Here is a 24160-nt window from a genome sequence, read left to right on the forward strand (position 1 = left end):
GGGGAAAAGATAGTCTCTTCAGCAAATGGTGCTGGGAAAACTGGACAACTACATGTAAATCAATGAAACTAGAACACACCCTCATACCACCACAAAAATAAACTGAAAATGGCTTAAAGACTTAAACATAAGACAAGACACCATCAAACTCCTAGAAGAGAACATAGGCAAAACATTCTCTGACATCAACCTTACAAATATTTTCTTAGGTCAATCTCCCTAGACAACAGAAATAAAAACAAAAACAAACCAGTGAGACCTAATGAAATTTATGTTTTTGCACAGCAAAGGAAACCTTAAAAAACAACCACCACAGCAAAAAGACAACCTATGCAATGGGAGAAAGTAGTTTCAAATCATGCAACCAACAAGGGCTTAATCTCTAAAATACACAAACAACTTGTATGACTCAACAGCAAAAAAGCCAGCAACCCAATTAAAAAATGGGCAAAACACCTGAATAGATATTTCTCTAAAGAAGACATACAATGGCCAATAGGCACATGATAAAATGCTCAACATCACTAATTATTAGAGAAATACAAATCAAAACTATAAAGAGGTACCACCTCACACTTGTCAGAATGACCATCATTAACAAGTCAACAAATAACAAATGCTGGAGAGGGTTTGGAGAAAGAGTACCCTCCTTCACTGTTGGTGGGAATGTAAACTGGTACAACCATTATGTAAAACGGTATGGAGATACCTCAGAAAACTAAATATGAACAACTGCATGACACAGCAATCTCACTGCTGGGCATTTACCCAGACAAAACTTTCATCAAAAAAGTTACCTGCACCCCTATGTTCATTGCAGCACTGTTCACAATAGCCAAGACATGGAAACAACCTAAATATCCATGGATAGATGAATAGATTAAGAAGATGTGGTATATATACATGATGGAATACTACTCAGCCATAAAAAGGACAAATAATGCTATTTGCAGTAACATGGATGGAACTAGACACTCTCATAGTAAGTGAAGTAAGTCAAAAAAAGAAAGACAAATACCATGTGATATTACATATCTAGAATCTAAAATGTAGCACACATGAACTTATCTATAGAAAAGAAACAAACTCATAGACTTGGAGTACAGTCTAATGGTTGCCAAGGGGGAGGGGGAGGGAGTGGGATGGACTGGGAGTTTGGGGTTAGTAGATGCAAACTATTGCTTTTGGTGTGGATAAGCAATGAGAAACTGCTGTATAGCACAGGGAACTCTATCTAGTCACTTACGATGGAAGATGATGGAGGTTAATATGTATAACTGGGTCACTTTGCTGTACAGCCAAAATTGACAGAACATTGTAAATCAACTATAATAAAAAATAAATTAAAAAGAAAGAAAGGAAAAACATTGTGGCTTCTGTCTTTTGCTCTTGTTCTACGGGAAGCCAGCTGCCATGTCACAAGGACATCCAAATAGTCCTAGGGTGAGGTCCACATGGTGAGGTCATGTAGACTCCAGCTCATAGTCATATGAGTGGGTCATCTTAGACATGGATCCTTCAACCCCAGTTAAATGTTTGGGTGACTGTAGTTCTGGCAGATGTCTTAACTGCAACATCATGAAAGATCCCAAGCTAGAACCACCTTGCTGATGCTCTCAAATACCTGAACAGAAATTGAGATAATAAATGTTTATTCTTGCTTTAAATCAGTGAGTTTGGGTTAAATTGTTACTATGCAATAGATAGCTAGTTTAAAAATCATTTACAAAAATAATTGCTGTGTATTCTTCAAAAATGTCAAGTTCAAAAAAGACTGAGGACTTTTTCTATATTAAATTAGGAAGAAAACCCAATCAAATGAATGCAGGATCCTAGAATGATCCTGAAGAAGAAAAAAAAAAAAAAAGCATGTGTTTGTGTGTGTGTACACATATGCAGGCGTGCACCTGCATTTGCTATAATAAAGAATATTAAGATGACTGGAGGAGTTCCCTTCATGGCTCAGGGCTAACGAACCCAGCTACTATCTGTGAAAACACGGGTTTGATCCCTGCCCTGGCTCAATGGGTTAAGCATCTGGCCTTGCAGTGAGCTGTGGTGTAGGTCGTAGATGAGGCTCAGATCCTTCGTGGCTGTGGCTGTGGTGTAGGCCAGCAGCTACAGCTCGGATTCGATTTCTGGCCTGGGAACTTCCACATGTCATGGGTGCAGCCATAAAAAGACAAAAAAAATTAAGATGATTGGAAAAATCTGTACAGTCTGTCCCTTAGGTAATATATTAATTTCCTGTTTTTGCTCATTGCACTCTAGTTATGCAAGACTGTGTTCTTTTTTTTTTTTTTTTTTTTGTCTTTTTTGCTATTTCTTTGGGCCGCTCCTGCGGCATATGGAGGTTCTCAGGCTAGGGGTCGAATCGGAGCTGTAGCCACCGACCTGCGGCAGAGCCACAGCAACGCGGGATCCGAGCGGAGTTTGCAACCTACACCACAGCTCACGGCAACGCTGGATCGTTAACCCACTGAGCAAGGGCAGGGACCGAACCCGCAACCTCATGGTTCCTAGTCGGATTCGTTAACCACTGTGCCACGACAGGAACTCCCCAAGACTGTGTTCTTGATTTTAGGAAATACACACTAAAGTATTTAGATGAAGGGTATCATGTCTGTAACTTATCTCAAAGTAAAACAAAAATTATATAATTATAATTGTATACACAAAAATGTATGCATAAATATCCCATATCTATATATATATATAACTATACTATGGCTATCTACCTATATCTATCTAAATATCCAGAAAGAGAGAGAAGAAAATACAGTAAAATATTAACATTTGGAGAATCTTGGGGATGGGTATATGGCAATTCTTTATATTATTCTTGCAATTTTTCTTTGGAAATTAAAAGAAAAAGAGCAGAAGTGGCTGCTGTTCCTACTCTCCTTTCTAAATAAACTGTTTTAAAACATAAGGTTGGAGGGAGTTCCCTTCTGGGCTCAGTGGTTGACAACCTGACTAGCATCCATGAGAGTATGGGTTTCATTCCTGGCCCTGCTCAGTGAGCCGTGGTGTAGGTCTCAGATGCAGCTGAGATCCTGCCTGGCTGTGGCTGTGCGGTAGGCCGGCGGCTGTAGCTCCAATTCAGTCTCTAGCCTGCCTAGCCTGGGAACTTCCACACGCCCTGGTGCAGCCCTAAAAAGTGATAAATAAATAAATAAATAAATAAATAAGAGTTGGAAATATTAAAGACTTTTTAAATGAATTTAGAGAATCCGAATCAGAATTTTTAAAAGGAAAGGATAGAATAGAATAGAGCATTGTATATTAATAAAGGTGAATGCTATTTTTTGGGGTTTTCCTTTCAGTTCTCCAGAGAGGCGAAAGTGGATGCACTGTGCTGCGCTGTCAAAAAAAGTTGGATAGCCAGTGCCCTGAAGACTAGCGTCTGAGAGAGAGACTGGGTCAGAGTTCCTCCGCCCACCAGCCCCTCCCAACCTGTAGCAGTCTCAGTCATCCTCACCGCGTGGCGTCCCGCCCCCAGCTGCCGGCAGGTGTGCGTTCAAGTTAGCACGTGGTGCTAGATACTACTTAAGGGCCCACCTTCTCTTGTTTGCAGCTGCCGCCTTCTCCTGCCCTGTCCTACCGGAGCTGCCGGAGGCTCGCGGGTCTCAGAACGCATCACGCCGCTGGGGTTGGAGCCGTGGCATGGGCTCCTCCGGCCCCCTCTGGGTTTTCTTGGCTCTCATCGTGCCAGGGGTCCTCGGTGAGCTGGGAGTGGGAGCACGGAGGTAGGGATGCGTCTGGGGCAGGGACGACCTCTGGGCTGCGATGCAAAGCGGAGTCAAACGTGAGACCGAGGGAGCCCCGCAGGACGACTGCCTGCCTCTCCCCTGCTTTGGGGAACTCCCGAAGACGTCCTGAATGTCTTCACTCGCTCATCCGGGTCTGGGGTCACCAGAATTGCAGGCTGCATCACCAGGATCTGCAGGTTTGGCTCCTGGCGTGAATGCCCGCTCAGTGCCCTCAGGGCTCCCCCGTCCCCACCTACCCCCACCCCCCCGGGGACTCCGGGGATACTCAGCGTTCTGTGACGGAGGTCTGCTAGCGCTAACACCTGCGTGTGGGCTACGAGTCCAAAAACCTACAATGATGAGCTCAGACTGGGCTGCATGCTCCGCTGGCGCAGGAGTTTCTGCATACACAGAACTCGCTCCTGTCTAGTAAAAGCTGCACAGTCTCCTGCTGCCTTCCCACAGTAAGAATAATGTCTGATTCCCAGACATGGTTCATATATATATGCAAATATATATATGTACACATATTGAACTTCGATGTGATGTTGGTAAAGAGATCTTAAATGATAAACACCTAGAGTTTAGAAAAGCTGATGCATGAATAAAAACTACAGTCCTTTGTGTTATGACCCTATGTGAGTAACACAAATGGCAAGGGCTCCAGAAGGGATCAATATTTACTATCATTTTTTTCCTCCACATTGGCTTAATTTGAAACAAGTATTGTAATTTGTTAAGATTAGAGTGTCTTGGTGATAAGATGGGTCTCACAGTCAATTTCCAGAGTGCAGTGGATTCCTAGTTTATTAAGAAGTTTACTGTATGCAGACCTCAATACCTGTGTGACTTCTGGCAAGTCCATAGCTCCCTGAGCCTCAGTTTCTTCATCTGTAAAACCAAGCTTGTGATGAGCAGCTCTACCCTTTCTGAGCTGCCCTGGATATCAGATGAAATAAGGCAAATGAAAGTTAGGTGATACTGCTAAAAGTCAGTACTAAGATGACTGTCTGGACCTGATTTTATGGAGCCAACATGTAAGCTTAACCACTTCCAGCTTATTAAGGGAGACTGCATACACTGGTTCTATTACAACCCACTTTGTCTGCTTCCTGACATTTAACTTTCTCCTGACCCTTAACTGACCATTTCCCCAAGCCATTATCTTCATCTCTCTCTCTCCTACATATGAACTCTCTTTCAACAAATGCACTTTTACAGCTTTCTCTAACATATCTGACTTGTTGCCAGTATTCCATTCCTATTTCTAAATTTCAGAGAGGATTATGAATTGAAAATCAATGTCTTCATGCGCCCTGCCCGTTTGTTATCCCTTCCTAAGGATGCCAGAGCATCCCCTTCCAGGACCAGAGCAGGACCCTCCTTGGTCACGTAACTCCAGGCATGTTGAAGATCAGGTGTACCCATCTGTCAGCTGTCACAGCTAGGGTGCTTCTGTTTTTGTCTTAGCATTCTTACACCAGTATTCTAATTCTACTCATTATGATTACCTGTGTAACAACCTCATTTCCTACAGGTCATTCTTATACCAGTCTTTAACCTTCCCAATGGTGAAAATCAAAATTAAATTTTTTTTTTCATTGTTCTACTCTGTTGTTCAAAAATCTGAAAGGGGTTCCTACTGCCTGTGGACTTCAAAAAATATCTAATGTCCTCAACTTTTCAAGCCTTTTGTAGTTGGATCTGACCTAAGCATGCCCCTCCTGATTCCCCATTGTTTCCTATCATGAATGGACTGCTCACCTTCTTGCCTGACAGTCACCCCAGGGTCCTTTGCTCATGCTATGCCCACGCCTCCTCCTGACTTTTGCTCCTACTTTGTACCCTCCCCAGACCATTCCTTAGCTTTTGGCCAATTCCTGCCCTTGAGCATGCTTAAGAAACTCTTGAGATGCCTCTTAAAAAATGTATGTATGTATTACATATTTCTCCAATTTTATTAAGAAATATTTGACATACATCACTATGTAAGGTTAAGGTATACAGCATGATGGTTTGATTTACATATATTGTGAAATGATTACCACAAGAAGTTTAGTTAACATTCATCACCTCATGTAGATAAAAAGAAAAAATGTTCTCCTTGTGATGAGAACTCTTAGAATCTACTCTATCAACAATTTTCCTATGTATCATACTGACATGTTAATTATAGTTATCATGTTGTACATTACCTCACCAGTGCTTATGTTTTCTTATAACTGAAAAATTGAACCTTTTGTCCACCTTCCTCCAATTCTCCCTCCTCCCACCCCCAGCTGCTGGTAATTACAAATCAGATCTTTTTCTATGAGTTTTGTGGTTTTGTTTTTAGATTCCACACGTGAGATCCTACATTATTTGTATGTCTCTGACTTATTTCACTGAGCATAATGCCTTCAGGGTCCATCCCTGTTGTTGTAAATGGTAGGATTTTCTTGCTTTTTCATGGCTGAATAATATTCCATTATATATATACACCACAACTTCTTGTATCCATTCATCTATTGACGGATACCTAGGTTGTTTCCATGTGCTGGCTATTGTAAACAATGCTGCTATGAACATGAGGGTGCATATTTATTTTCAAGTTAGTGTTTTCATTTCCTTTGTATATATTCCCAGAAGTGCAATTGTTGGAGCATGTGGCAGTTCTGTTTTTAACTTTTTGAGGAATTATGGTGCCTTTTGAAAATGCAGGTTTCTGGGTTCCATGTCACCTTCCAGAGATTCCTATGTTTGAGGTGTGGCTGAGGTTTAATAAGCATGCTGGAAGATTCTGAAGCAAGTGTCTTATAGAGCACAGTGCTATGAGCAAAGTCTCACGGGAAGCAAATTTCCTTCTCAGAGTGATTTCATTTTTCTCCTTCTGTCTATTTGCATAAACAAATTCAAATTGCCTGCACTCTTCAACTTCACTCCTGCCTTGACTAACAGCGTCACCTCATCCAACATTAGGAAAACAAAATCAGGAGTTCCCATCATGACTCAGCAGTTAACAAACCTGACCAGGATCCATGAGGATGAGGGTTCGATCCCTGGCCTTGCTCAGTGGGTTAAGGATCTGGCATTGCTTTGGCTGTTGCATAGGCCAGGAGCTACAGCTCTTATTTGACCCCTAGCCTGGGAACCTCCATATGCCCTAAAAAAACAAACAAACAAAAAACAAAAACAAAAAAAAAGAGGGAGAGAAAGAAAGAAAACAAAATCATTAAATAGGAATTCCCTTATTTTCTAATCATCTTCCTCCATCTGAGATCTCAGATCCTTTCTCTCCTCTGCTTGATAGCTGCTGAGGACTTCCCATCACATTAGGTTAAAAGCCATGCTTCTTAACCTCAGCTAGAGGCCTCTTCCTCTTTCTGAAATTCTCTGTACTCCTTCCTCACTATCTCTGCTCCAGCTACAATGGCCTTCTTTCTATTCTTTAGATGGTCATGCTTGTTTAGCTATTGCACTAGGTGTTCCTCTGTTAAAATGCTCTTCCTGCCACTATCCCTTACCTGTCTCCTTGACATTCAGGTCTCAGCTCCACTGTCACTCTTTGACTCTCTGACTCTTACCTGAAGCAGTCCATACCCCAGGTCACTGTGTTCCATGTAATCTCTGGGTTCTTTCTGTTTTCCAAAGAACACCTGCCATCATATAAAACTTTCTTATTTATTTATTTGTTTGTTCCCTCACTGGAATACAAGTTCTGGGAAAGCCTTTATTGCTCTTATGGGCTGATGAATCCCTAGCACCAGCCATAATGAGGAATTCAACAAGAAAGTTCTATTTCCTCATTTAACAATGGAAAAAGCATCCTATCTCCTGGCAAAAGTCAGCTCCTCAATCTGTAGTCATAATCACATTCCAGCCCCTCTTGCTTGTGCACAAGCTTTACTTCTGCAAGGACTTTGCTTCCCCTGTATTGTATCATTCATTTGCATCTCTCTCCCTTGGAGGACCCCCATCAGCAGTTAAATATGCTCCAGAGCATCCCCTCTTGGGTTGGGGGAGGAGGTTTCTCATGACCCAATGGAACTCCACTTTGGCATCCCTCTTCTCATCCTTCTCAGCAAAATTTCTTACAATTCTTGATCTCCTTAACCCACTCCAGACAGGCTTCCTTCCCCATCATTTTCCTGAAGCTACTCTCAGCTAGGTTACTACTGACCATCTGCTAACAAATCCAATGGTCATTTTTCTATCTTTATTCTTCTCAGTCTTTCAGCAAAAGCTGACTGCTCCCTTCCTCTTAAAACAGTTTTAATTCTCATCTTCCAAAACAGGAAATTCCTTTATATTTTTTCTGTACCTCCTTAGTCTCTTTTGCCCTGTCTTTAATATTTTAGAGTCTTGGGGCTCAGCCCTCAGCCTCTTCTATTTTTCTCCATACCTTCTTCCTAAGAGCTCTCATCCAGTCTCATGGCTTTAAATGCTGTTTATATGTTGATGACTCAAATGTGTATTATCTATAGCCCTGAGCTCTCTCCTCAGGGGCAAATTTGTATATCCAATTGCATTTCCATCTTGATGTCCATTGAGTGTATTAATTATACCAAGTCTAAGGTGGAATCAATTCTGCACACCCCACACCCCCCACACACACACCTGCTCCTTTCCGGTCTTAGTATATGGTATTACCATCAATCAAGTAGCTCAAGTCAAAAGACTAAAAACTACTGCTAAATCCTCTAATTCCCTTTGCCCTACATCTGGTACAACAAAGTCTTACCAATTTTGCTTTTAAAATATATTCCAAATTCATCAACTTTTCACTGTTTCCCTGTGTCCAAGTGTCATTTTTTTGGTCTGAATTCTGTAATACGCTCCAGACTTCACTCCCTACATCTAAAAGTCCATTCTCCACCCAGGTGCAAGACAATTTTTTTTAGATTTATACTTAAGTATTTTATTTTTCAGAGTGATTATACATTGCATTGTTTTTTATTATTCTTATTTTATTCATTTTTTACACACATTTTTCCAGTTTTATCAAGAAATAATTGACATACATCACTGCATGAGTTTAAGGAATATAGCATGATGGTTTAATTACATATATTGTGAAATGATTACCACAAAAGTTTCAGCTAATATCCATCTTCTCATACAGATACAATTTTTTTTTTTAAAGAAAGAAGAAAAGGAGAAAGGAAAGGAATTCTCTCCTTTTGATAATAACTCTTAAGATTTATTCTCGAAACTTTCAAATGCTGTTCTTTTTACAGGTTAAATCAGTGACTCTCTTGCTTGAACTCTGCAATGCCTTCCACTCAGGGTAATGTCCAGACATCCTACTGTGGCCTAAGAAGCCCTATGTACCCATCCTGCTGGGCTTCCTGACTCAATCCCATACCACTCTGATCACTGCCTTCCAGCCTCACTTGCCTTCTGTTTATCCCTAAAGCATAGTAAATCCATCCTTGCTGTTAGGCATCTGCCTAAAACACTTTTACCCAGCACTTGGCACCTTCTTATCCTTCAATTATAACTCAAATGTCTCCTCTTCACAAGCCTTCTTTAACCATCATAACTGAAGTCGTATGCCAGCCTGTCCCCTCCATTTTCCAGTGCATTACATCAATCTGTTCATTACCTTTCATACTATCTATTTATTTATTGGTATTTAGTTATGGTCTGCCTCCCTTTATTGGAATAGAAATTCCAGGAGGGTGGGGGCCTTGCATCCAGTGTTCACTGATCCATGTTCCATGCTTAAGACAGGACCTTGGTTAATATGCATACCTGCCATTCAAAAATGATCAAATAGCCAGCAATCCTGGTGTTATGATATTTGATTATAATAATTCTCATTCTTAATAATAATTTCTCCTCCTACTTGCTTTCCGGCCTCAATTTCAGTTTTATTTTTATTATCCTATGTATTTGTTCTTTATTCATTTCAAATGGATTTCTAAGCCTTTCCGGGTAAATCCCCTTAGATCCAAATCTGTTATCTAGAAACTCCTTTGCCTAGTTAGTTTTTAACACAGTTGGAGGAATGTATCTGTCAATGTTTTACCACTATCTTCTGTTTTAGATCCAGTCATGATCTACACTGATTTTTACTCTTGGTTTTAAAAAGATAAAGATGTGAAGAGGGTCAAATGACCCTTAAGAAAACTCATGTTACTTAGTGTTTCATAGACTAACTTTCCTTTTCTGATATGGAAGAGAACATGATTGCTGGAAAGTCTGCCCTATAACCAGGGATTTTGGCAATTTCATTACTAATAAGAGCTAGTGCCCCCAGTAGAGAGAATCCCTAAATCTCCTTATTGGAGATAAGAATTCCCCATTGTTTCTTATCCACAAAGTGTGATTCTTATCTCCTTTTACCTCTGAATGTCAAGTTATAAAGTACCCTTCTACTTTTGCTGCTTCAAGATCTTAGTTACCTCTTAGTCCATGTCATTGCTACTGATTAAATCTTGTAAATTCAAAGCAATCTTCCAGCTTGTGGAGATTGTCCTTATTCAGAGTGGATAATTGCAGGTTACATCACTTGGTTAGAATGAATTGGTACAAATAAGGACAGTCATGAGGTTGGTCCTCATTGAGGTCAAGCCCTGACTTTCCCTGTTGAGCCTTGCTGTTTTGCAAAGGTATGAACTTGGACATTTATAGGTGTTAATGGAGGAAACCAAAGGCGCTGAGGAAAGAGATAGGAGACCTACAGTGAGAATTGAGCCCTATCAGTAATGGCTATTCTTAGATCCCATCTATTTGACTTCTCCAACAGAAGTGTTGGGCTGCAGAAAGGCTGAGCCTTGGCTGTACCCTTGGGAGTTCTGTGTTTGCCTTCGTGTCAGTTAGTCTATATTTGATCTTTGACACCATATTTGTCTCAGACTTATTTGAAAAAGGAGACATAAATTTGATAGTTAAATATACCACCATTCTGGAGTGGAGAGTTTAATTCTCTTTCATACTGAAAAAAAAGTCTTTTCTAGGTACCTCCTCAGGTATGTGGGTGTTGCAGTTTCTTACCCATCTCCTAGAATAAGATTTGTTTTCTCATCATCATTGTAGCTATCATCATTATCATCATCATTATTTTAAGTCACAGGGAAGTGTCTTGAAATGACTGACTCTTTTTATCTAGTACCCATCTGGAAGTATTTATTAAACTCTTTTGGGGGCATAAAACTCTTCTAGGTTAATGGAATAAAGTAATGAAAAATAATAACTAACACCTATTTTCTTCTTGCTAGGACCTAAAGGTTTAAAGACTGAGATAGTAATGTTAATTCATTAAAGTAGTTTTAGAGGATCATAGATGTGATCAGCTTACAAGGTCTTTGACACACTCGTTTCCTGTGCTATCCCAGAAAAGTTTTTATTTGTAAGGTTCGGTTTTTATTTATAAGGTTGTAAGAAGATGGAACAACTCCGTGGTCTTTATGGAATTTTATTAAAAATTGATTTTCTCCAGCTCTTCCTTCAAAGTTGATCCTAAAAAGTCTTTGAACGCCTGAGTTCTGTGTATATATATTCATACTGTAAGATGTATATTCTTTGCTCCAACAAGTAATGAGATTTTAGGTTTACTTCCTAAAGATCAAAGTTGTCAATGTAAGTGGTGACAAAACAGAAGCAGAATAGAGATGTTAGTCACTCTTAGTTTTGATATTCCTGTGGTCTTTGTCTCTAGGTCAGTGTAAATTCCTGCCAAAGTATCCTTTTGCTAAGCCTAAAATTCAGAGTGATCAGTCTGAGTTTGCTGTTGGGACAACTTGGGACTATGAGTGCCTTCCTGGGTATACCAAGAGGTCATTCTCTATCACCTGCTTAGAGACCTCCAAGTGGTCAGATGCTCAGCAATTATGTAAACGTGAGTAATCTGTAATAGAGGAATCTTGAGTCTATACCATGTCTCTATGAGATAACCTGCTATATTCAAAATAAAACAGAAGCAAATTAGTAAGTAATTTCAAATTAAGGGGGCTCCTATGTTCTTCATATTTTCTTTTACTCTTAAGGGTTTTCAGTATTAGGGTTGCCATCACAGCTGACCAACTCTATTTATCCTATAATTTCCATATCCTTGTTCTATGGACTCTGTACTGGGTTGTGTGAGCCTAGAAGTTTGTATACAAGGAGTATTAGTTTCGCCTCATTCTTACTCCTTTCAATTCAATAAATATTTTTGAGTAACCACTAAGTATGAAGCAGTCTGGCTGATGGGGTGGGAGAAATATAAAAATTAATCTGGTAGTCTCTGTCTTTGAAGAACTCCTGTATTATTTGTAAAGCAAGTACTATACTGTGGTATAATTTATTTTATTCATGGAGATAAAATCCTATGACATCATAGAGAAAACTATCTAGGAGACAAGGGAAATCTAGGCATTATAGACAGAGGAAACAGTATAATATGCCAACACAAATGAATGGAAGAACAAGATGTCTTTGGAAAATAGAAAAATTCAGTGTGCTTGGAATATAAGGTACACAGTGAGGAATAGTAGTTGATTAAATGGATTGGAGCTTAACTGTGATGAACCATGCATTCTTTTCCGATAAACAGTGGTAAGTCCTTGTAAGTTTTTAAGTGTAGGGAGTGGCATGACCCCATTTGCACTTCTGAAAGATAACGTATTCGGTGGTATAGAAGATGTACTTGACCAATGGCGACCAGCATTAGAAAGATATGTTTTATTGCTCAGCGATCCAATAGGAAATTGTAGCAGTGGCAAAATTGCTGGTCTAGAGAAAGATTTCTGGAATCCAGTCACAAAAACCTGGTGATCAGTTGAATTAAGGGCAGGGGCAAGAGAATGAGTTACAGAAAAGAAATAACAATTGTGAGGTTTTTCTTTGAGCCACAAACTTTGTAGATGTTGTCATCAATTGACAATATAAAAAAAGTAAACAGAGACTTTAAATTATGGTTGACTACAAATAATGTTTGCATCCATGCTCAGAAAAACAGACTGTGTGCTTTTAACAGCGTTATGGACTATGCTTTGAAAGACAGAATTTCTGTAAATGTCAAAAATTTATTTGGATAAACACAAATAGGCTATTCAGCGAGTCCAGTCAGGTTGGAATTTAATATAAAACACAAAAGTCCCCCAAATCCCAGTCCCAAATTCTGTTTTGTTTTGTTCTCCCTTATAGGCAAATCATGTGTGAGTCCTAGAGAACTCCTCCATGGCTCTGTCCTCGCACCCATGGGTATCGTGTTTGGGTCAACAATTACATATTCTTGTAATAAAGGGTGAGTTGGCAGGAGACAGTTCCAGAGTACATGAATAGTAGAATAGTAGTTTCAGCCAGAAATCCCCCATCTTCCAAAAGAGATCTGAGTAAATGCCACCCACTTTAAAACAAAGATAATCAAAAACAGAATCACCTCTCTGATCGGCTCCAGAGACAATGCTTCAGCATTACCCACTAGAAAGGATCCTTAGGAATCTTTTAGAAAGAAGTTTGGGCCACTCTTATTCCAGTTTTAAATCTTCAGCATTACTGACCAGGAGGTCAAATTTCACTTGTCTTTAGATTGTTGAATCTTTTGTATGAGCCCTTAGTCTGTCTCCATTACTTGTCATACACGATGTTCTATTCTTGGCCATTCTTTCAGTGGAAAAAGAGCTTAAGGGGCTTTCCTAAAATGTCCAGTGGGAGATGATCACTCATCTCTTTGTCTTTAGATATCGACTCATTGGTGATCCATCTGCTACATGTATTATCTCAGACAATATTGTAACCTGGGATAAGGACATGCCTATCTGTGAATGTGAGTAAAGTTTTCCATTTATTCAGGCCAGGTAATTCCTCTTGTCCCCTTGTTGAGGGAAAGCAAGCATCTATACATCAAAATAAGTACCGAGGAGAGTTACACCTGGTTTAAGTAGTTCTGGACACAGAAATTTGGCTTATCTTTTTTCATGCCCGCAATCTCACTACACTTTGCTTTGAAGATAAGTTATTTCATAGTGAATAAGTTGTCGAATTTAAAATGTACTACAAAATTACACACTGCCAACTTTATTCCAAGTAAAATGTACCTCACCCTAGATGCCTTTTGTAACAGTTTTTCTGTACTCTGGGGGTGGGGACTGGAGACCAGTTTTATTAAATCAAGCCAGTTCTGTGTATCTATCTTCCTACTTTGCTGCTTCCCATTTAGAACCATCTTTGAGACTTCAACAATATAGATTAATTGTCGGCTTGGTGGAAGTTTAGTTTGCAAGAATTAAGACAAAATTCCCAGAAAGTAAAACATTTAAATGCCTTCTCTCTTTTCCTACCTCCTCCCAAAAAGCTATTCCTTGTGAGTCACCCCCAGCCATCCCCAATGGAGACTTTTACGGCAATGACGAGAACTTTTACTATGGAATGGTGGTTACTTATGAGTGCCATGTTGGGAAGAATGGGAAAAAGCTATTTGATCTTGTGGGTGAGAAGTCAATATATTGCACCAGCAAAGATAATCAAGTTGGCATCTGGAGCAGCCCTCCCCCTCAGTGTATTCCTGTAGTCAAATGCCCAATGCCAGATGTTGAAAATGGAATTATGGAATCTGGATTTAGGCGTTCGTTTTCCTTAAATGATTCTGTGATGTTTACGTGTAAGCCTGGCTTTACCATGAAAGGCAGCAACATAGTGTGGTGCCAACTAAACGGTGAATGGAATCCTCCACTGCCAAGGTGCTCCAAGGGTGAGTTGGGATAAAACTTTGGGGCTCTAGAAATAAAATGAGACTTTTAGAGGCATAGATATATGATATCTATGAGGAGAGGAGGATAAAGATAGTGGATGTGGTTGGATAGCCTGGTTAAAGAATTTGAAAGTGGTATCTAAATGTTGAAGAGGTGGGAAATTTACTATATTCTGGGAAAGTGCTAGATATATGTCAATGTAGGGGAAATCAGACTAGAGCCAATGATCAGAGATTTTTACATGATTAAAATAATATATGATTAGATTTTATTTAAATAGGGATAAAATAAACTCTCAATTCTATTCGCCAGGTCAATGGGGGAAATTGGCCAATCTACAATTTATTCAAATTATTGTATATATTAAACACTTACCTATTAAAAATGCAACCTTTATATAATAAGGCTAGAATTAAGATTGAGTCTCTTCCCTCATTCTCCCTTTCTCCTCTACTCTTATTGTGCAATGTCTGACTTACTAAAAACCTGGCAACTTTGCGATCTGCTCCCACAAGGCTCAGAGACTTCATCAGTAGTTTGGGGAACAGGAAGAAAGAGGAGAGTTTGATGGTAAAAATCCGTTATAAGGAGTTCCCATTGTGGCTAAGGGGCAACAAACTGGACTAGTATTTATGGGGATATGGGTTCAATCCCTGGTCCTGCTCCATAGGTTAAGGATCTGGCATTGCGATGAGCTGTGGTGTAGGTCACAGACACAGCTCAGATCTGGTTGCTGTGGCTGTGGTGTGGGCTGGGAGCTGCAGCTCTCATTGGACCCCTAGCATGGGAACCTCCATATGCCACAGGTACAGCCCTAAAAAAAAGGAAAAAAAAAAGCATTATCATTTTCCCTTGACTACAATATTCATGAGAGGATGTCCATTTAAATGAAATGGGAAAATGATCAGTGGGAGTAATGTGTCCTGGTGTAGGTCAAACTGCAGAAGGCACACAGCTGCAAGGTTCATCATGGCTAAAAGAGGTAACAACGTTAGCCCCGCTGCACCTCACGCAAAAGAGTCTCTGCCTTACATGTAGGAGAGTTGACATGTCCACTTCATCCCACTCCTGGCAACCCCAAATTGGCTTAGGTTGTAGAGAAGAAAGTTATTTTAGAAATAAAAGGCCTCTGGTCCTATTCTTTCCTCAGGGTGTCTACCACCTCCTCATATCCACCATGGTAATTATAACAAAATGGATGAGGAATTCTTTACAGTTGGACAGGAAGTGTCCTACAGCTGTGAGCCTGGCTACGCTCTCATTGGAACTAACTCTGTGCAGTGTACATCCTTGGGAACCTGGAGCCGTTCAGCCCCCAAATGTGAAGGTGCCTACAGGTCTATTCCATCTTAAGGAAACTCAATTGTTTCCTGATTCTTCACGTGCCAGCCTTGTCTCTTTTTCCCTAGTGAAATCGTGTGATGCCATTCCAAACCAGCTTCTCAACGGTCGTGTGGTAGCTCCTCCTAATTTCCAGCTTGGGGCAGAGGTTTCCTTTGTTTGTGATGAGGGGTGAGTGTGAGATGATGGGGGCTGAACTGGGGCCTCTGATCCATAGATAAGCATTGCAAAGTGTGATCTCTAAAGATGGTTAAATTTTTCATCTCTCTGATTTTTTCTTTCCTTTTCTCTACACTTTATGATTAAGAAGTCTGTTATTAAGCAAATCCCATTGATTTTCTCCAAGTGTGTGTATTATGCATGGCCAACCAATGCTAAGGATTGTTCTTTCATCATATGAGAAAGCAAAGTTTTCAGAAGTTTACGCTTCTATTACAGAGACTGAGTAGGTGATGGAGATTCAGTGAGAGGAGTTCTTTGAGGCAAGCTTAGGGAACGAGGTCTTTGATGTTTCCTTCACTAGGAATTGACGTTGTTTCCTTCTAAATGATGAAGAGAATCTTGACCTTTGGATGCCAAAGAGGAAAGAGAGAACTCAAGAAAAGTACGAGTTGTTAGGATTTTTTTCTCTGTGTTTTTAAACGGCCTGGTCTTCACATAGCTGAGCTCATTCTCGATCTTGGACATTTTCCTTAAGCCTGAAATGCTTACAAAAGTAGAACACATTTATACTATATTCTTGAGAGAAGTGATTAATTCCATGTGACCGAGAAATGATTTGCGCTGGTGATGATTTGCTGCCCCTTATTGTTTAAGGTACCGGTTAAATGGCTCATCTTCTAGTCAGTGTGTCTCAGAAGGAATGAGAGTACTCTGGAATAATAAGTTTCCTGTCTGTGAACGTGAGTAGAAAGCAAAAATAATCTAGCAGGGGTTGTGCCTCTTGATTTGGGGTGTGTTCTCATGCATTTATTAATTATAAAGTCTTATCAATATATGTGCTTTGAACATATATATACCACTCTTTTGTATGTTCTAGAATGCAGACCAAAACTAAATTTATTTAGTTGACTGCATATGGTATTGAGTATTCTGTGTGTATAAGGATAAAGTCTCTCGAAAGTTACCCCTACTGAAAATGAGTAGCATTGATGTGCTGAAATGGTTTGGCTGTGTCTTCTTATGCCAGTTTCTCACCTGATCACCAACTCTTGGAGCTCAATGGAAATCAACCAGAAGTTTTGGAGGCTGGCGATTTTTCCTTTATTCTGAAACTCACTCAGGAAAGATGTCATATACCAACACAGCTATGAACAATTAAAATTCTTCATGCCCATTAGGACAAGTAAACAAAGGATATGAGATCATTATTCCAAACCTCTGATCACTTCCTGTGGCTTTTCAAAGGGGACCAACAATCAAAAGATGACCAATGACTTGCAGTGAGGCTGCAGGAACTTTCATAGAGGAGAGAATGTGGTGTCATTACTTGTAGCCTCTGTTGTGTATTGAAACAGGTGTTGCATAATTAGTATGTTCCAGGTATTGTACTTGCCCCCTTTTCAGGTACATTTATCTCACTGGATTCTCATTACGACCTTGAATTATACTAGACTAGGAAACTGAGGCTTAAAGAGGGTAAGACCTGCCTAAAGTTACACAGCTATTGAATGACTGCGGGGATTTGAAACCAGGTCTACTGAACCCACATTTCATTTGTCCATGGCGCCACTCCACGTGAGATTAGTATGGCATTAACGTGTTATTTTCAAGTGCTGTTTTCTTTTGTTTCATTTTTAAAGTTGATCAAACACAGAGTTATTCAATACATTCTGTTTCATTATCACTGTTTGGTCAAGATGGCTTATAGTCCTACATTGTTTTGTTTTCTGAGAAGCAAGAAACAGGTAAGAATTTAGGAGTTCGGAGATAGGCAGGGAATATATGTAAGTAAGAAAGAAATTATACACATTTCTAAGTCTATTTCTGAAAAAGTGATGTGACCTATATTTGGGTCGTTTACCTAAATTCGAATCTTGTCATGATCAATGTGATGACATATTTTCTTTTTTTTTATTTTGCAGGGATTTTTTGTGACCCTCCTCCCGCTATCAAAAATGGACGGAATAGTTATTTTTCTGGTCCCATACCTGTTAACTCTGTGGTGAGGTACAGCTGTTCGAATTCCTTCCGCCTCATTGGAGAAAGGATTCTTTTTTGTATAAGTAAAGACAAAGTGAATGGATTCTGGGATAAAGCTGCTCCTGTCTGTGAATATTACGATAAAAATTCTATTTGCCCTGAGCCCACAGTACTAGGGGGACACAAAAGTAGAATATCTAGACCACCATACAGACATGGTGATTCGGTGACCTTTACCTGTAATGCCAACTTCACGATGAAAGGAAACAAAACAGTTTGGTGCCGAGCAAATAAAACCTGGGGACCGACACCACTACCAACCTGTGAGAGTGGTGAGTAGAAGGAAAATAAAACTGAGTAAGGTGCATTGCTGTGCAGATCAGGTGTGGTATCTTTCAAAACAAAGAGCAGTGTGGATGTGTGAATGGCAGCGGTGGTGGGGGGGAGTAGAGGGAAGAAGCCAGGGAAAGGGTGAAAATTATGTTGTCCTGTTTTTTCTTAGTCATGGAGGGATATAAATATTCATTCAATAAACATCAGTAAAGCAACGAATGGTAAAGTATGGGAAAAATCTAACTGAACACACCTAATAAGTGGATAGAATAAAGTTCACAAGAATGAGGGCTAGAGTTGGTTGGGAATGTGGGAATGGGGTGGCTTTCAACTATATACCTGGGTTATTGGTGGTTTTTTGTTTGTTTTCTTTCTCTTTCTATGGCCTCACCTGTGGCATATGGAATTTCCAGGGCTAGGGGTCAGTTTGGAGCCTCAGCTGCTGGCCTACGCTACAGCCACAGTAACACCGGATGAGACCTACGCAGCAGCTTGAGGCAATGCCAGATCCTTAACCAACTGAGGGGGGCCAGGGATCAAACCCGTATCCTCATGGACAGACACTATGTTAGATTCTTAGGAACCCGATGAGTCACAATCGGGTTATTGTTAGAATGAGAAGAAATGTGGCAAATAACAAATACACACCCAATGAATTTAAAATTTATCTATAAAAGCTGTTAATACAATTTGGCAGAAATGATGCCCTGTTCTCTTTGGCCTCTATAACTACTTTCTGAGTGATCCACTCTTTCCTCTATTTTCCCAACTCATCTCCTAAGGTAACATTCCAAATCCAGAAACCTTGAAAATAGTAACTACTGTAAAGCACTTCATTTCCCTCTTACTTTTCTGGTCCCTCTTACTTGATTTGCTTTATGTTGCTGCCAAAATCTAAATCTGGATTTCAGTTATGTGATTATGGGAACTGGCTATATTTGGCAAAAATTATACCATCAAAATTAGGTATTTATTTTCTCAATGAAGAACAATATTGATAAATTCTAAATTCATTAAAGAGTTGAAAAATTATATTTGAAAAATATAATTCTCTCTCCTTCTCTCTCTTTCTCTTTTTTTATGGGCTGCACCCATGGTCTATGGAAATTCCCAGGCTAGGGGTCGAATTGGAGCTACAGCTGTCAGCCTACACCACAGCCACAGCAACACCAGATCTGACCCACATCTCCGACCTACACCACACCTCACGGGAATGGCGGATCCTTAACCCACCGAGTGAGGCCAGGGATTGAACCTGCAACCTCGTGGATACTAGTCAGATTTGTTTTCGCTGAGCCATGATGGGACTCTGAAAAATATAATTCTATCTATAAATCGTTACATAATCTTGGAGGCAGGGATGATCTGAAGATAGTCACAAAATAGGATGGCCATGGAAAACAAGCTTTTATAAAGATTTAGACAGGCCTATATCTACTGACATGGAAAGATCCAGATTATTAAGCAAAGAAAGCAAGGCATAGAATAATATGTATTTAGTATACACAAATACCCAAAATGTGTGTATATGTGTGTGTGTGTATATATATATGTGAAACATATGGGATCCCCAAACCTATATTACTAATATCTGGCAGGATAACTCCCTAAATAATAACATACTACTTTGGGGATGGAGAATAGGCTTACGGGCAGGATAAAAGTGTGAATGGAGACAAATTTTTCTTTTGGTAATTGAAAATATTCACATGGCAAATATAACCCATAAAATGTAATGAAAAATTTAAAAATACTATTTGTGGTGTTAAATGGATACCCCTAACCCCACGCCTGTTTGATCTTTAAAAGGCTGAATTGAAAATGAATGACAACCACTTACCACAGATCATGTATCATTTATTTGGATGTATGTACTAAGTCAAAATAGAGATGGTGAAGGAGCTGTCATCTGATGAACTTTTTCTTGGTGTGTTTGTGTAAAGATTTCCCACTGGAGTGCCCATCACTCCCCACAATCACCCATGGCCGTCACACAGGGGAGGATGTTGCCTCCTTTGCCCCAGGATTTTCTGTGACTTACAGCTGTGAGCCTGGGTACTTGCTTCTTGGAGAAAAGACCATTCGCTGCTTGTCTTCAGGAAACTGGAATGCTGTCAGTCCCACGTGTAAAGGTACCTTAAATTTACAATCAATGTTAAGAATTGGTGCTATAATGTTCCTTGCCACACTTTGCTCATCATTGGCTTGTTTTCTTAGAGGCAGAGTGCCAACCTCCAGGACCATTTCTTAATGGGCAGATAAAGAAGTCCGAGAGTCTACGGGTTGGTGAGACTGTGCACTTTTCTTGTAATGAAGGGTGAGTGTCCAGAAATCCAATGAGATTTAATTCATTTGACTTATACATGCACGGTGTAAACCGTGAAGCTCTCAGAAGGCTACTCTGTGAGGGTCGATGGACAGATTGAGGTTGTGAGACGTAATGCTGATAAGAGGAGTTGGTATACACACATTAAGTGAAATTGTGCTGGATTTTAAATAGAGGCTTTTGTTCTGCCTGATAGTTCTCAATGACCTCCCTTTGTCTCCAGGTATCGATTACTAGGCTCACCTTCCAGCCAGTGTGTAATTGTTGGACAGCGTCCTTTTTGGACCAAGATGCCCATATGCGAAAGTAAGTTAGGCAACTGTGTTTTGCAACCAGTTCCTTGGCCAGAGGTTCAACAGGACACCACATTCTCAGCTTAACTGAAAGCTTTTCATTCACTTGTTATTATGCATCATCCTATAGAGCAAAGATCTCTCCTAGAGATCTTTTGATCTTTAAGGGATATGTTTTTCACTGAAGCATCCTTGAATTACCTCTTTATTTACCTCCTCTGCTTACTCAAGATAAACAGGGCTCCCAGGCCAGGCATCAAACCTACAGTGACCGGAGCCACCGCAGGGACAATGCTGGATCCTTAACCCACTGAGCCACTAGAGAACCCCCTAAGCTTCTCTTTCTCTGAGAGCTATGTATAATTGCCAGCCAGGCCATGCACATAAAGGAGATTATATACTTGGTAAAAGAAATCAAAGGATCAGCAAATTATACTTTCAGGAATGAAGTTTTAAATCATACTTTCTGAATTATATTGTGATAGCTCCTTTGACAGATTCATTACAGATTCAAATATTACTGTCCCTGGACCTAGGCTATAAGAGTGAGGTTTAGCAACACCTGAGGCATTCTTTATTTATAGTTCAGTTGCAATCTTGTCATTTCTTTCTGCAATTTCCTAGAAATTTTTTGCTCACCACCTCCTCCTATTCGCAATGGAAGACACACGGGCAGCTCTTCTGTGAACATTCCCTATGGGAGCAGTGTCACTTACACTTGTGACCCGGGCCCAGAGGAAGGAGTAAACTTCATCCTCATTGGAGAGAGCACCATGCATTGCACCACTGATAGTCAGAAGAATGGGATCTGGAGTGGACCTGCCCCACACTGTGAACTTTCTGTTTCTGAGGTTCGGTGTCCACCTCCCCAGATCCTAAGAGGCCAAATATCATCCAGGAAGAAAGATCAATATTCGTATAATGACACTGTGGTATTTGCCTGCCTTTTTGGCTTCACCATGAAGGGCAGCAAGGAAATCCGATGTAATGCCCAAGGCGCGTGGGAGCCATCGGTGCCAGTCTGTGAAAAGGGTGGGTATTCCAACAGGTGCCACTGCTTCATCCTTTTGAAGCATTAGAGAAGGGGTTACGGACTTCAGCAGGGCCTTTTCCAGGTCCCACAATTAAACTAAATATAGAGAATATAAATTATATAGAAAGCTTTTTAAAAATCCTGTTCCCCATTCATTTTGTAAGGTTGTCCACAGGAGGAGAAAACATTAGAGGTCACTAAATTAAGTGATTTCTTTAAGCAAAAAAAAAAAAAAAAAAATGAGGAAAATGATTGTTTGTCTTAACAGTGACTTCTTCCTCTTCTTCTCCTCTTTTTCTTCTCCTTCTCCTTTTTAATTGTTATGGCCACGCCCACGATACGTGGAAGTCCCTGGGCCAGGGATTGAACTTGAACCACAGCTGAGACCTACAAAGCTACAGCTGCAGCAGTGTCAGAACCTTTAACCCACTTGATGAGGCCAGGGACCCAAGCCTCCGCAGTGACCCAAGCTGCTGCAGCGGGTGTCTTAAGCCACTGCACCATGGGGGAACTCCAACAGTGACTTCTTAGAAGAGACTTCAGTGAAGACTCCATCCCACAGATAGGTCAGAATCACCCATTAAAAGTGTACAAAGTGATTCCTTAAGAAAGGAAGAGACAGAAGAGGAGTTGAAACACCCATTGAGAATGGAACAAAATCTGCAGCAGCCTAAGTGCAGGGGAAAAAAAGCAATTGAGAGCCACTGATCTAAAATCACCCAAAACTGAGCTGCAAAGTGACTTCTGTACCACTGCCACGGGAGTGGAATCGTAGCATTTAATGCCAGTTTCTTGAGCTCAGTTTCTTTCTCTATTTGTTTACATAAGAAAAATTCTCTGCCTTTCCTTTAGATTGTCAAGCACCTCCTAAAATCCTCCATGGTCAGAAAGAAGATAAACATGTGATTCGCTTTGATCCGGGAACATCCGTAAAATACAGCTGTGACCCTGGCTATGTGCTAGTGGGAGAAGAATCCATACATTGTACCATTGATGGAGTGTGGATACCCACTGTCCCCACATGCAAAGGTGCCACGCTTTGAGTGTCAGTGTTTTGCTTTTGCGACCGCCTTGAGTTGATTGCTCATTCTTCTCTCTTTTCTTAGTGGCAGAATGTAATCCTTCAGGAAAACAAGTCTTTAAAAAACCCACGAACCAAATTATTAGACCAGATGTTAACTCTTCTTGTGATGAAGGGTGAGTGAGGATGGTCTCGGCTGAACGAGGTCTGGCACATCTGAGTCCACTGCAAGCTCAGTGATAGAGTTTATATCCAAACCCCGCCCCCCAACTCCATCACGTGTTGGCAGAAGTGTTGACCCTTCCATTTTTTATCAATGGAAACTATGATATGCAATGAATGGGTTGTGCTGATGGTGACTACATTTTTGTTCCTATTGCTGCTTGTCCTGGAAGTAATGTGTCTGCTTTTAAGCCAAGAGCACTTGCTTAGGTTGGTGGTCACCAGATGACAAAATTGTCATGACTCTGTCTCTAGGTACCGGTTGAGTGAGAGTGTTTATCAGCTTTGTCAAGACACAATTCCTTGGTATATGGAAATTCGTCTTTGTAAAGGTGAGTAGAAAAATAACGAAGGGTCTAGAATAATGTGAGATCTATGCATTTCCTGGGAAATGTCTGTTTTAGGCATGTTATGGAATTAAGAATATTAGATTCTTTGTCCACAGTTATAGTTGCACAATTTTTTGTTCTCTTGTCACCTCTTTTTACTTCAAGTAAAGCAATTACTTAATTTAAGTGCATTTAGGTACCAGTTCTCTTGTGTGATATGGGAGAATAAGAATAATGAAGTCAGTGAGTATGAGCCACCTCCTTAATTTCTCTCCAGTGTAGTTTAGTGGAGAGAATGGGGAGTGATGTGGGATATAAACTCAGATTCTAGTCCTACTGTTTAATCTGGGGCAATTTATGTAACTTCTCGGAACTCTAGCCTCTTATCTGTAACATTAGCATAAGACTACAGACCTCAGTTATTATAATTATAATTAATTAATTTAAAGTAAATATGGTTAAATATCCCTACTTTGTAGATGAAAAAGTTGCTCGTCAAAAAGTAGATTTTCAGGAGTTCCTCTCGTGGCTCTGCAGTTAATGAACCCGACTAGCATCCTTGAGGACATGGGCTCAATCCCTGGCCTCGCTCAGTGGGTTAAGGATCTGGCACTGCCATGAGCTGTGGTGTAGGTCTCAAATGTGGCTCTGGTCCTGCGTTGCTATGGCTCTGGCATAGGCAGACAGCTACAGCTCTGATTGGGCCCCTA

The 24160-nt window shown here is 40.3% G+C and overlaps 1 protein-coding gene across 12 annotated transcripts in view; it reads left to right on the plus strand.

Moving 5' to 3' along the window:
- The first annotated feature begins 3332 nt into the window (after positions 1-3332).
- The window catches only part of CR2 (complement C3d receptor 2), a 47600-nt gene continuing 26772 nt past the window's right edge, over positions 3333-24160 (plus strand). For 2 of the 12 annotated variants that reach the window (XR_014815721.1, XM_084976921.1), the window contains exons 1-15: positions 3507-3724; positions 12864-12963; positions 13400-13485; positions 14014-14409; positions 15561-15737; positions 15820-15922; positions 16568-16653; positions 17836-18225; positions 20170-20358; positions 20444-20543; positions 20776-20858; positions 21470-21877; positions 22731-22907; positions 22985-23075; positions 23377-23453. Coding sequence is in view for 8 of the 12 variants with exons in the window: in XM_084976921.1 (XP_084833047.1) it covers positions 3667-3724; positions 12864-12963; positions 13400-13485; positions 14014-14409; positions 15561-15737; positions 15820-15922; positions 16568-16653; positions 17836-18225; positions 20170-20358; positions 20444-20543; positions 20776-20858; positions 21470-21877; positions 22731-22907; positions 22985-23075; positions 23377-23453 (2521 nt within the window). In the remaining 4 variants the exon portion in view is untranslated. Of the gene's footprint in view, positions 4217-11394; positions 11575-12863; positions 12964-13399; positions 13486-14013; positions 14410-15560; positions 15738-15819; positions 15923-16567; positions 16654-17835; positions 18226-20169; positions 20359-20443; positions 20544-20775; positions 20859-21469; positions 21878-22730; positions 22908-22984; positions 23076-23376; positions 23454-24160 lie in introns of all 12 variants that reach the window. The other 10 variants (XR_014815723.1, XR_014815724.1, XM_084976919.1 and 7 more) reach the window with 9 other exon arrangements.

The sequence above is a fragment of the Sus scrofa genome, chromosome 9, assembly GCF_054392235.1.
Source record: "Sus scrofa isolate SSC_HxYL_T2T_F1_AM1 chromosome 9, Sscrofa_HxYL_maternal_Yorkshire_Landrace_v2.0, whole genome shotgun sequence".
Taxonomy (NCBI): Eukaryota; Metazoa; Chordata; class Mammalia; order Artiodactyla; family Suidae; genus Sus; species Sus scrofa.